This window comes from Eschrichtius robustus, chromosome 18, assembly GCF_028021215.1.
Source record: "Eschrichtius robustus isolate mEscRob2 chromosome 18, mEscRob2.pri, whole genome shotgun sequence".
NCBI classification, from domain to species: Eukaryota; Metazoa; Chordata; class Mammalia; order Artiodactyla; family Eschrichtiidae; genus Eschrichtius; species Eschrichtius robustus.
Window position 1 is genome coordinate 9,084,599 of NC_090841.1, and position 14,305 is coordinate 9,098,903.

Genomic DNA, 14,305 nt, shown 5'->3' on the forward strand with positions numbered 1-14,305 from the left:
GCTGCTTTTTCTCGGACCACCAAACCAGTTGACCACGTTAGTTGAGAGCAAGGCAGAATCCCCGCAAAGATCACAGAGTTTCCTTTCCCTTTGCTGAGTGGAGGCTGCCATCACTTATAGGTCACAGCTCATTTGCTAGACCTCTGACTTCGCCGCCAGACAGCTGACCTTTTCAAGAAGCCGTCTGCCAGGTAGAGCGCAGGATGGAAGGGGTGGGTGGGGAGCTGCGCTGGGTTCCCGGCACTGCTGCTAGGTACACGCCCACCGCGGGTTCCTTCCTCATCTCCCCAACCATCTCTCATCTCCTTCGTCCAGCCAACTTCCAGTCGGCTGCCTGCCAGATAAGGAATTTAATAAAGACAGATGTTTGTTCTGCGTGTGTAGTTTGAAACAAAAAGGTAGGAGGAAATGTAAAATGTTTCCCAAAAGCTTGTAAAAAATCTTGAATAGTTTGGAAAGTAATAATAATTAGGCTTGCGATTTGCATAGGTATTCATTCTTAAAGAATAAGTTGTGTTTGCTTTATGACATCGCACTAATAAATAATACAGGTAATTTAGGGTAATGAATAAAACAGAAATTTCACACAGTAACCATCACTTTTATTACCCGTGTGCCACATCTGTTCAAATTCTTCAGTCTTCTGAACCTAATGATATTTTGGATCTCTCCTCCCTTGTGCTATTAGCTGTGGATAGGAGGGGCTCCTTCGTAATTCTACACCTGTTCAAGTACACGCCTATCAACTTGCTAAGCTTCCCAAACAAGTGCGGGGTAAAGCATGAGAACATCTGAATCTGGGGTGGAGATGCAGATGGCTGAGGCTGGGTTTGGCTTTTCAGATTTTGTTGAGAAAATCTAATGTATTTCCTACCATGGCAGTTGATGACGGCAATTTATATTCCAGGACGAAGAACAAACTAAATTCATCTCAAAATGATTGTAAATCATCAAGACGGAGTAGCCTGCCACCTGAACTACTCATAGGAAATGACATTAGAGGAAGACTTCAAAGAAACATTAAAAACTTGGAACCCATTCACCTGAGGCGCCCGAAAAAGAGACCATCCATATTTCCAGGTAGGATTTGTTTCAGTTGATGCCTGCCAGTTAAAAAAACAAACCAAAAGCAACAAGGACTGTATTTTGTTTGTAATGATCAGATGTGTTACATTTAAAATTAACTTGGGACATGTTTGAGAGCTTGAAGCAGCCAACTAAACATGTTTGAGTATAAAATATAGAATGATTCTTTCATCTGAAAGCACCCCCATCTTTTTTCTTTCTTTATTTTCATATCTTTAAGGGTCTAAATAGGCGGCTGTTTTATTATCAGGCAGCAGGATCAGGGAACTGCTTTGCTTGCAATCCTGGAGAATTCCATGCTGCATTTCATTCTCTGGTGTATTTTCTTTATTTTGCAAGATTATTGGATTGTTGAATGAAGCTGATATTTGTGTGCCCCAGAAATTAACACCATTAAATACTCCAATGCATGCTTCAAATTCCTGTCTTGCATCAGAGCCTAAAACATTTGTAGTAAAGGGCTCAATTAAACAATGTGGATGGTGAAATGTATTGGAGCACAGAAGACTCAGGGATTTCAATCTCGATAAAGAGACTCTGATGGCAGCTTTAGATGTCCATGCCTGGTATTAGAGGTGTGTAGCTTGTATAAGACACCTGTGATCGTGAACTCTCACTGAGGTGTCACTGGTGGGTGCGTGGTCACTGGAGAGGATGAATTATGCAGTCAACTTATTTCAATACTGTTTGCATTGGAATTTCCTAGAGAAACTGAAAGTGGCCTTTTTGTTGTGATTGATTGATTAGAGTCTTTAAGGAGGATAGATTAGACCCAACTGCTGAGGGCTAACTCTGTGAGGATAGAAAATAAACAAGAATAATTCATTCAAGCTTTACTTCATCATGAAAATGAAATGAACCCCCCTAACAGTTGAGTCTTTTTAAAAAATATTTATTTATTTATTTATTTGGTTGTGCCAGGTCTTAGTTGCGGCATGCGAACTCTTAGTTGCGGCATGCACGTGGGATCTAGTTCCCTGACCAGGGATCGAACCTGGGCCCCCTGCATTGGGAGCGCAGAGTCTTATCCACTGCACCACCAGGGAAGTCCCACAGCTGAGTCTTTATATTGAGGTGGGAGCTCAATGGATTCTCGTCTAGACTGTGTCCCTAAACGGTCTCCAAGCCACCTCACCGACCCCTGTGGCCTTCAGGTACATTATTTTTTCTGCCTATTTCTGCTGCCATTCCCCTCCTTGGGGACAGCAACAGGAGATGAACTCTTAACATCCTCCCTATCTGCTAGGGTCTCCAGTTGACAAGGTAGAGAGTTGCCTGCCCAAAGTTTGAACAATAGTGGCTACTTTTTTTTCTAAATTCCCTTTCACATGAACCACAACTTCATTGTCATGTAGGTCTCACTAACTTCTTTTTACAGTGGTTGACTTAGAAATGCCACCAGGCTGCAAATCCCACCACAGCTCCTAAACATCAGCTGAAAACAGAAATGTACGTAGGTTGTGATAACCATTCCTGTTATAGGCTGTGTGGTTACACATAAAGAGCGGATATAATGTGGGACCTGAGCGTCAGAGAAATTAAGACGCAACTCAAAATTAATAACTGGCAAAACTACGGGTCAAACGTGGGTCTTTTAACTCCAGTGTTGAAGCTGTTTCCCTCTATTACCCTGCGCTGCGTTGTCAACTGTTGTTCTCATTTGTCTGATGAGATGCAAGATTGAAGACATGTCAGCGTTCCGATGTGCATTCACTCTGACCCTTACGTACACACAGACAACTTTATCCTCTCTCTCAAGTCTCCTGTTTTCAGTCCTGCACTGAATGATTGACTGATGGGTTGATCAGCTCATTCATTCACTCATGAAATATTCACTTAGTTCTTGAGCTGGTCTAGGGTGGACCTTGAAGAACCGAGCTACATGTTACTCTTGTGTTCTTATCTCCTGTTTCTCCTCTAAGGGCCGTCTCACACTGCAGATAGTTATCTACCCAAAATGCAAATATGTTTGGTTCATTCCCTTACAATTCTTCAGTGGCTACCCTCGCTCTTCGGATAAAGTCCAGACTCTTTAAAGTGAAGTACACGAGACTGCCTACCTGGCCACTGCTTCCGTCCCCGGCGCATCTCTTTGCCCTCGTCCCCTTGCAGTCCTGCAAACTCAGCCAACTTCAGATCGCTGTGGTCCATCATGCTTGCTCTTCTAGGGTAGGTGCTATATAAGCTACCTGCGTAGTTTCACTCAACTAATTCCTACCTTGGCTTCAGGTGTCAGCTTGACAGCCTTTGTAGGGAATGTCTAGGAAGTTTTCCTGACCCTCCCATCTGGGTGGGGTCCATTCTCCGTCCTTCTCATAACACCTGGACTTTGCCCTATCACAGCACTTATCACGTTGTATTGTAATTATCTGTTTACTTGTCTGTATCTTCCACTAGCCAGTGAGCCAGGGACCATATCAGTCTTGTTAACCATTGTGTCCTTTGTACCTATCACAATGCTTGGCACATAGCATGAACTAATAAATATTTATTCATTCAGTTGACTCAAATCGTGCTGGACAGAATGAACTCTTGGCATGCCTTGTATGCTCTGCTTTCTTCCACTTTTGCATCCTCCCTCACCTCCCAACACACCCACAGGTGCACACACACACGCCTGTGTTCCTGTTATGCCCTTTCTTCCATTCTCCACCTGGGCTCCGAGGCCTAATTCAAGACTTCTGCCTTCTGTAATCACCCAGTCTTCCGATCTCTTTGAGTTCTCCTTTAATGCCTACCACCCACCTCCTTGGCCTCAGTACTGCATAAAGAGCCCTTCCCTTTCTTCCTGGGATGGTGTTCAATTGTCTTAGTTTGTGAATGGGTTCAGTGGTCACTTTGTCACTTTGTGGCAACCAAGTTTCTATTTGTATAGAAACTCTTTGAAAACAGGGGCAATATCTTATATGGCCCAATTGTATCGGAGAGGGAATTGCACATAGTAGGTGGTCAGTTAACATCTGGTGGTGAATTAACTAATTTGCTGTGAGGCTGTGTCCATCCTGTGGGGCCTATCTGATTCTAGCTCCAGGAAAGAACTAGTTGGCAGTAGAGACTATCAAAGGGGAAGGTCTTTATGCTGATTTTCATCACCATAGGAACTCCTGGTGGGGGAAATGCAGGTACCCCTTGTCTCAGTGTGTAATTCATTTGTTAAAACATGTGTTAGGATTCTGCTATATGCCAGGATCTATTCTAGACCTTGGGAAGAGAGCAGAAAATAAGACAGTTTCTTATGTAGCTGATGGGAAAGAATTTTCCTAGCAGGATGCCTTGCATATTGTGCAACCCAATAAATACCTCTTGAGAAAAGGAGTGAAGGGGGTACCATACTCACAGCAGTGAATCTTAAAAAACAAAACCAATACATTTATTTATTATTTATTTTTTTTTTTATTTATTTTTATACAGAGAGATGTCAGAGGAGCTAGTTAGAGTAGCAAGTATTAAATTTATTTATTTATTTATTTATGGCTGTGTTGGGTCTTCGTTTCTGTGCGAGGGCTTTCTCTAGCTGTGGCAAGTGGGGGCCACTCTTCATCGCGGTGCGCGGGCCTCTCACTATCGCGGCCTCTCTTGTTGCGGAGCACAGGCTCCAGACGCGCAGGCTCAGTAGTTGTGGCTCACGGGCCCAGTTGCTCCGCGGCATGTGGGATCTTCCCAGACCAGGGCTCGAACCTGTATCCCCTGCATTGGCAGGCAGACTCTCAACCACTGCGCCACCAGGGAAGCCCCCACCAATACATTTAAAAATCATATTTTTATGATTTTTACAAAAACATCAAAAACTAACCGTTTTTCTTCCCTTGAAGAAGCCTCAACCATAGAACTAGCTTGAGTTGCTCGGTTGAAGTTCTTCCATCTCGGCTTCACCAGACCAGGCATTAAGAGTGTAGGTAGGTCTCTAGCGGGCGGCTAGCCTTGCTTCCTCATCCTCCTGAAAGAACTCCAGCAGCTCCAGAGCAGAGGGCTCAGCTCTGTGAAAGAAAGCAAAGGAGGAGAGAGATGTGGTCCTTACACATACCCCATCCATAGGCGCGTCAGATTGAAATGAGCATCTCATCCTGCACCTGGAAGAAAGCGGGGCTCAGGTGCCAGGTGTCATGGGTTGTTCACTCAGCACTTGTAAGCAGGCAAGTTGGTGTGTTTGATCAGCTCATTCTTAAAATATCCTACTGATTTTACGATCATCTGTTTGAAAAGCAGGGAACCATCTGCTTGGAGGAAACAGGCAGTTCCACGTACTTCCTTGTTGCTTAGTCAGAGGATGAGTGTGGGACCTTGAGGAGGAGGGCCCTCTGGTCAGGACTCACACAGCAGATAGGCCAGCACGTAAGCTAACCTCCATTCTCATTTCTCAGTCAGTTCTGTTCCAAAGGGATTTTTAAAAAAAAATCCTAAACACTCTAAAAAAAGTTATTTAAAATCATTTTAATAAAAAAAAACAGATTTTGAACATTTTCTAAAGTAGAACTGCTTTTTTTTTTTTTCTTGCTGTATGTAGGAGTTTATTGGAAACACAGGGAAGTAGTAAGAACATTGGCAGCTAGATGGTTCTGGCCTCCCTGAGGGTGGCCAGAAGGAGACAGTGCAGCTGGGCAGTTGGGTTCGGGCTCCCTCCTGGGCGCCTGCTTATCCCAGGCACAGGGAAAGACACTCTAATTAAGCCCGCCTCCTCCAGTTTTGTGCTCGATGTTAGAATTCTGTCACTCTGGGGACTTTCCTGGCTTCGCCTTCCAATGCAGGGGGTGCGGGTTTGATCCCCGGTCAGGGAACTAAGATCCCACATGCCTCGCGGCCAAAAACCAAAACATAAAACAGAAGCAATATTGTAACAAATTCAATAAAGACTTTAAAAATGGTCCACATCCCCCAAAAAAAAAATCTTTAAAGAATAAAAAAAAAAAGAATTCTGTCACTCAGGATCCCTGCTGAGTAGTGATTTGATGACGTTTGAGCAGGGCCTTCCAGGGACAAGGAGGACGGGGGAGGACCTCCTTAAAGTCGCACTGTAAACAATGCTTCCCGGGATTGTGTGCAGTTAGATTCAGTGGCTCCTCCTGGTGATGACAGGACCCATGTTTCGTACACCTGGGTGTCTTTGATGTGGGAGGTGCCCTGGAGGTGGTGAGGTGTGCAGGCAAGGTGGAGGCGCGTGAGAAGGACCATGTCACGACCTCTCCGGAGCTGCACCCCCGTCCATCTGGTGGTGTGACTTCCTACCACGGCTGCTTCCAGAGGTGGCTGTGCTCAGGGCCTAAGACAAGGGAGCCTGCCTCAAAGGCACGAGTCTGAACTTGTGCTCTCATGAAAGGATTTCAGACAAAGGATTTCACCAAGGAAGTATCTACCTCACAACTGGGTTCACGTTCTGATTCCCCATCTTACTAAACGTGTATTGGACGAGTCACTTGATCCCTGGGAACCTGTTTATTTCTTCATCTGTGAAATGGGAGTGAAAACACCAGTGTCACAGGGTTACATGAAATGCACATGAGATAGTACCTGACGATGAAATGATACACAGCTGGAATTGACTGTGTTCGCTTATTCTTTGTTGATATCAAAGGTTTCGTTTCACATAATTTGTACTTTACACGGGTGGGTGGTAAGTGTAATTGGAACACTTTTGCAAATCTTCATGGATGGAAAGTTATCCTAAGTCGTCAATCAAACCCTCTGCTAAGGTAAATTCTATATGAGACACCACTAAAAGACCTATTAATTTTCCATGAAAAGAGGGTAACATGGAAGCTCTTCTTAATAATAAAAATATCCATATATTTTCTCAACATGAACCCATTAAACTTGAGAGTATTGTCATGTCAGGCCTCTGAAAATTGTTCTGTATTAGAAACAACACTATCTGTGATTTCAAAACTTACTTGTGGCCTTGTGTTTAATGATTTTGCCTAACTTTGTCTAACACCTTGCTTTTGGAAATTCAGCTTAGGCTTTTTTTTTTTTTTCGGTTGCACCACGTGGCATGTGGGATCTTAGTTCCCCGACCAGCGATCTAACCTGTGCTCCCTGCAATGGAAGCATGGAGCCCTAATGACTGGACCACCAGGGAAGTCCCAGCTTAGGCTTTTCTTTGAACTAAAAGTTGGAATAGGACGGTAGTTCATTCACAATTACATATAATATATAGCTTATATATAAGATTATAAATGAATTCACCACTTGAAATTAATCTTTTTAAATATTAGGAGTATTTAGACTTCCAAAAGTTTTGAAAGTCAATGTTTGACATTTTGATTTAAAATATTTAAAATATTTATAGCATTTCTTACTCAAAAATACTAATGCAACAAAAACTGAGGTATCCTGTTTCCTTAAATAATCGTATTTGTTTTTTGGACAGGTTTATTCAGGGAGGTGAAATTTCTGTTCTTGTTTTGCTTTGTTTTTTTTTCTAAAAAGAAACAAAACCAAAAACTTTTAATGAGGATATTAGTGGTAACCCAGTTACTTTTAAGGAAAACAAAAATGCTAATACTAGTCACATGTGTGATAAACAAAGGGAAATATGTTTTACCTTTATGCAGGGACACAGAATAAGCAGAAAGCATTAGATTTACGGCTTGACTTCAGGCTTTTTCTCCTTGTCATAAAAAAATAAATAAATACAAATATGCGGTTCTGAATACAGGACTTACAATATAAGTATATTGAGAAGTGGCTTAAATGCTCCTGTTCTGAAAGCAGTTCATTTCCATTTGCTGATCTACAGCAAATATATAACTTTTCAGATTTGAGAGCTCCCACACACTTTAAATCTAACACTCTAAGGTCTAGTAGTCACATCTGGACTATGAAAAGATTGTGTTTTTACATCCACATAACTTTATATTTACTCAAGATACTTCAGTGATAATTTTAAGCATTTTAATTGTTTTCATAAATAATGTACTTTTAACAAATATTTAGCAGGGTGTATGGCCATCCAGTTACTCAGTTATGCAGAGAAATGACCATACCCCAACATTCTTTTGCTTCAAATACTTTGGGACTCTGTACAGAATGTTTACCTTCAAATTTTAATTAGAATATCTCCAGCATTTCTTTAAAATCTAGGAGCTTAAACAGGTAGTCATTTTTGGATGACATGCATGTAAAAACTCTCATTACAAGATGGTCAGAGTGTTTTAGGTCATGATTTCCAAACCTTTCCATCCTAAGTGGGGCATGAGTTAATTTTTTTGTGCCAAACAACAGATTATCAGATTTACCTTTGAACATCCTGGGAGTTCAGAGCACAGAGATGGAGGAACCACAAAGGTGGTGTGTACTTTTGTCAGTAGATCAGATTTCTCCATGGTGCTCCCTCAGCTGTCAAATCACGCTCTTCTCTCCTACCCTGATACTTAAGAAAGACTAAGTCATCTCGACGGATAATCAATACTGGATGGCGTTTTGGAGTAATTATGGGTCAGAAAGATTCAATTCAAAGAAACATTCTTTAATTTTAAGTATCAAAATAGTGCCCAAGGATAAATGGAAGATATGCACATGAGGAAGACTGCAACATCTATTCAACGAAAATCTAAGCCATCTTGCTGAATGAATACGAGATGCAAAATGCTGCGAAGGACGGGTTGATGGGTAAGACATTGATACACAGCAATTTGTTCTCCTTTCTAATTTTTCACTAGGAGAGCAGGGTGCACTAATTTGGGTGTTCATGCTTCTCTGGCACAAGTGTTTAAGCTCTGTGTTGCACCGGCTAATGGCAGTACTGATACCGTGTCATCCGGCACAGAAGCCCTAATTGGCAGTGAAGCATCGCCCTACAGGAAAGTCCCAGGGGATCTTAATTGTCCTCTGCATCAGGGTTTCTTTGCTGGGGGATTGTTTACCTTTTGTAAATTGTGACTCTTCTGCACCCTCTAAAACACTTCTGGCCTGATCCGTCGCCTGGACTTGAGTTTTTTCAGCTCAGGAACCTGAGGACAATGAGGAAAGAATACCAGGGCCTGAGTTCAGATCCAGCTCTGGGAAGGACAGGTGGAAGAAAGCCACGCCCCTCCCTAAGCTCTGGGCCTCTGGGCAGGGCAGGCAAATCCTGGGGCACTGCTGCCATCTCTGTGCTCCCCTTCAGGCCACACTCATCTGCTGATCTCCCTCATCCGGGCTGGAAACAAAATAAAGATCAAGCCTCCTGGACGCCAAAAAAAAAACAAAAACAAAACTCAGTGGGAAAGAGTTATAAGTTGAGTGTTCCTCCCCAGGGCCCAGCTCAGGAAGGATTTCCAGTCTTCTGAGATTTTCAAATGCTTGTACAACTAAGGGAATATTAACTGAGCAACTTAGGGCATTCATTTTCAATTAACTGCGCAAATGCAAATTACTGGAGAAGGTTTTTCAGAATCCACAGGCACCAGCCCTGGAGATTTGATTGAAGAAGTCTAGGCTGGGGCCGGGCTTCTAACCGCTTTGTGAAAATTATCCCCAGGTATATGGGACGTTTGTCCCATTCCCCTAGTTGAGAACTGCAGACTTAAAGGAAGTGGAAAAGATCCTCAAAGATCAAAGTCATTCTTAAACTATCCCCTGCCTCACATGTAGGAAGCAGTAGGCATCTATTCATGGCAGGCCCCCGGCCCTGCCCCTTGTCATTCAGTCCCCTCTCCCACACACCCAGCCATCACCACCCTCAAAGTTCAGTGTGTTCTTGGGCAGGAAGAGAACCTGTATTTTCTCTCCTAATAGTACCTGGATTTGAGTTCCATTATATACAGGCTTCCTTCTGGTTCCCCCTCATAATCTTACACACTACCCATCTAGGTCTTTGTTCTAACCTCTGCTCACATCAGAGGGTAAAACACTAGGACTGTTTCTGCCACCTCTTGATCAATTTTTAGAATGTTAACGATGTGCTGAATGTTTGTGTACCCCCCCAGAATCCATATGTTGAATAATCCCCAATGGGATGGCATTTGGAGATGGGGCCTTTGGGAGGCAGTTAGGTCATGTGGGTGGAGCCCTCATTAATGGGATTAGTACCCTTGTGAAAAAAGACAGGAGAGAGATGATCTCTCTCAATTTCTCTTTCTCTGTCTGCCATATGAGGACACAGCGAGAAGTCAGGAAGAGTGTTCTCACTAGACACCAAATCAGCCAGCACCTTGATCGTGGACTTCCCAGCCTCCAGAACTGTGAGATGTAAATGTTTGTTGTCAAAGCCACCCGGTCTATAGTAATTGGCTATAGCAGCCTGAACTAACTAAGCCAGTTGGATGAATGAGAAATATTTGAGTCCGTAAGAGAAGAAAAACTCTTAATACAACAAACAATACAAGTAATATAATAAAATATAGAAATGTTCAATGAATGAAAGTTGATGAATATCATGCACGATACTTAGTATTGTGCACAGAAATTGCATTATTCAGAAATAAACTATGGTGACTTATTTTCTTTTGTTATTGAATCGCATCCATCCAAAATAAATAGCAGTTGGGCAACTTCTCAAAAGAAATATTGCCAAAATGTAATTACTTTTAATAAAGATGCCACAAATTACTACATAATTATTTAAACAAAAGGCAATGCAGTTTTGGAAGACTGTAAACATCCCGATGTTGTGACCTTGTACTTTGTCTTAATTTCTGCTGAATTAGAAAGGGCTTTGCTGTTTCAAATATACCCATGCTATTATTCAGTCCTTCAGCAAAAAAGTAGGTGACTAAAGTCTGTGTGCTTAACCATGCTTGACGAATATTTATAATGATAGAAGCCATTTTACTGGTGGTAAATCAGCTTCTGATTTCCACACCAGACACTCCCACAAGCACAAACATGGTTGGGCAGGAGGCAGGGAAGTGGTCCGGAATCATATCCTTCACGGACAACCTGAAATGAAACTGCAAAATCTCCATCAGTGGGGTGATAGTTGGGGGTAAGGGGGTACAGAGTGAAGCCCAGAAGGAATTTATCTAACATGCTCAGCAGAGGGAACTTAAGAAAAAAAAAAGCAAGCAAAAAGAAAATAATGTTACACTTACATCTGTCCCCCACAGCAGGGAATTTGCGGGGTGGTTTTTATTTTGAAAATTTTACTGCTATGGACGGGGCAAAATGACTTGCAGAAATGAAACTGTGTTTGGTGCTTGCCTCTGCGGAGTGGGGAAGCTCCCTGAATGTCACCGAGATGGTGAAGAGGGAGGGTGGTGGCAGGAGTGTAATCCTTGTTTATTTGATAAGTAATGGTTCTCTCTTTAAAAGGCTCTTCTAAAGTTTCCCGACCTTGAAAATAACGATGAGTGAACACAAGACTAGATAGAGTGAGATAGAAAGAGTGGAAAGTTTCTGTTCCATCCTCTCCCCCAGACAGCAACAGATTCTATATCTCTATCCAACCGCTGCCTCGGGGGATTGACTTATAGGAAACTGAAGCGGTGGGAGGGAGACAGAGCAGCCGGGAAGAGTCCACTGGCTTCTCCTCATTGCCACACTGCTCCTTGAAAGGCTCCCCAGCTCAGCCCGCACATTATTGCTTTAAAACAATGTTAGGATCTAGCTCAGTTGTATTTGCGCAGCAGAGATAGAAATGACCAACATATGAGCTGCTGATGTTTAGACAGAAGTCCAGCATTGCACGTTGCTTTCATTAAGTTGGAAAATACTGTGCGTAGACGTTGATGAAAAATTTACTCAAAAATCCACCACACTCTTTCAGGGGCTACAGTACAGGGGTACATATATGGTTCTGCTTCTTTAAAGTGTGGACATTTGAGATTAACACTGTAAAATAGATTAAAATGTAATTGTTGTACACAAAATACAGATTAATCAGCCGACTGGAATTCTGTCCCTGCTCTGGACCAGAGTGTTTACAAGCCTGGGATCTTGCTTACTGTCCAGTACAGTTATCATATTAACATCCCACATTGCTGTATGCGACTCATTGCTACATGGAATGGCTCATAACATCTGTTTAAAAGCAGCATAAGAAACTATTGCATAGTTTAGGACGTTAAGTTTTAAAAGTTATAAAATGTTGTGAATTTCATCCCAAGTGGCAATATTTCTCCAATCAGTTTTCTTTTTTAAATCATACTTCAACATTAGTAGTAAAGAGATTATTTTTGAATTTTATTTATTTTTTATACAGCAGGTTCTTATTATTTATTTACTTATTATTATTTTTTAAGGAGCTCCTGACTTATTTATTTATTTATTTATTTATTTTTTTGGCTGTGTTGGGTCTTCGTTTCTATGCGAGGGCTTTCTCTAGTTGTGGCAAGCGGGGGCCACTCTTCATCGCGGTGCGCAAGCCTTTCACTGTCGCGGCCTCTCTCGTTGCGGGGCACAGGCTCCAGACGCGCAGGCTCAGTAGTTGTGGCTCACGGGCCCAGTTGCTCCGCGGCACGTGGGATCCTCCCATACCAGGGCTTGAACCCGTGTCCCCTGCGTTGGCAGGCAGATTCTCAACCACTGCGCCACCAGGGAAGCCCTCCAATCAGTTTTTAAGGAATATGATTAGATGAGAAGTATACCTCACTTTCAAAATATTTTAATTTCATCATTGGGAAAATTGGAAGGACACCCATTTTAAAGTCGTGGGAATTCTTCAAGCTTCGATCGTGCCAATTCTGGGCATTAATGAGCTAATTCAGCTTTTTGGTCATCATTGCTATTGTTTTATTCAATGAGAGGGCATCTTAGAAGACTTATGGTGTTTCCCCAAAAGTTGAATTCTTAATTCCTTGCTAATTATTCATCTTATAGATATGTCTTTGAGTCCTGGGATTTACTGTTTTTTCAGAGCTCAAACTGCAAAAAGTTCTTGGTGGTTGTGTTGTTGAAGAACTTAGACAAGCATATAACTCACTTGACAGGAAGCACAGTGGAAAATCAGAGCATCCTTGAATTATGGATCTGAAAGAAATCTTAGAGAGCATCTAATTTAATGCACTCATTTTACAGATGAAGAAATACAGACCTACACAGACAGCTTACATTGAGGGTCTCCTGCTTCCCAGCATAATCTTTATGAGATCATCAGCAAAACCTAGTTTTAGAACCTCTGGGGTCATTTTTTGTGAACAAGAAAGTGAGGAGAAAATGATGCCCACAGCTTTCCTTGTGGGTCCCAGAGGCAAGCAATCCATGCACTAGCCTGTGTTTATCCAGCCTCCACACACCCACCCTTCTGGACAGGACACTGCAGTGGAGAGGCAGGGCAGGGGGAGGTTGAAGCTTTAAAAGGTACATGTCAGTCACAGGTGGTGACACACCCAGCTGAAGGGTGAGCCTGGTCCCGTGCACGGCATCAAGATCTCAGCTGGCTTTATTTTTCATTCTGTCCTTAAGAGATGAAAAGTCTGTTTCTTTGATGAAAGGAATCAAGCGAGAGAGGGGGAATTTTAGTTTTGGGAAACTTTTGTTCAAGGAAATGCACAGGAAACATGATTGCCCTCAGAGATGTGATCCAGAGGAAAACCTAGACCCTATATAAACATTTCTTTTGTGGGGGGAAAGCTGTAGGAATATCTTCCTCTTGAACGGTGAAAAGGTCTGCTAAATTGTCATTGTCCTCACAGACTAAGATCACCATTCCCGTGTCACAGTGGGGAAGCTAAAGCATATGGAAATACTCTGTTCAATGTTAGGAGAGCAAATTTGAGACAAGATAAGATTTCACAACTTTTCAGTTTCAAGTTCTCCTTCACCAAATATTCTCTGAGGTTTATTCCATTCTCATGTTCAAAAAGTTATAACCCAAAGCAGCTTTAAAACCCTATATCTTAGTGATTGAACAAAAAATGTATATATCTCTTTTTTCCACACAGGGTATAACCAAATCCCTAATTAAAAATCAGTTAATAAGACCCCTGATTAAAGGGGCATCGAAGGTAAACAGTAGACTTAGCCTGACTGAGCTTGTGGAGCAGCTGTGTGCCTGCATCTATCACTGAGAAGTAAATACTTTGCGCAATTGAGGGAAATGTATTACTTTTTAAGGTTGTCAGGGCTCAATTTAATCTTTGAGAAATAGGTCACCCTGTTGTTTTGTGTGGTCCTCAGTTTAAAAAATTATCTAACAGCAGGTTCTATACCTCTGAAGGGGTATGTAATAAATAATCATTACTTTGGGAAAAGGATTCTAGAAGAGCTCAAAATAAAGCAAAAAAAGGTTTTTTTTTTTTTAAAGCTAATTTCTTCTAAGCACTAGGGTTTGAAAATACAGAAGATTTTTTTTTTTTTTCTGTTT

General features: G+C 42.1%; 1 protein-coding gene across 1 annotated transcript in view; it reads left to right on the forward strand.

The window, feature by feature from the left end:
- Positions 1–875: 875 nt before the first annotated feature.
- FRY (FRY microtubule binding protein) overlaps positions 876–14,305 on the forward strand; it is a 328,463-nt gene continuing 315,033 nt past the window's right edge. The window contains exon 1 of the mRNA XM_068526437.1: positions 876–1,080. Coding sequence (XP_068382538.1) covers positions 876–1,080 — 205 coding nt within the window. The remainder of the gene's footprint in view (positions 1,081–14,305) is intronic.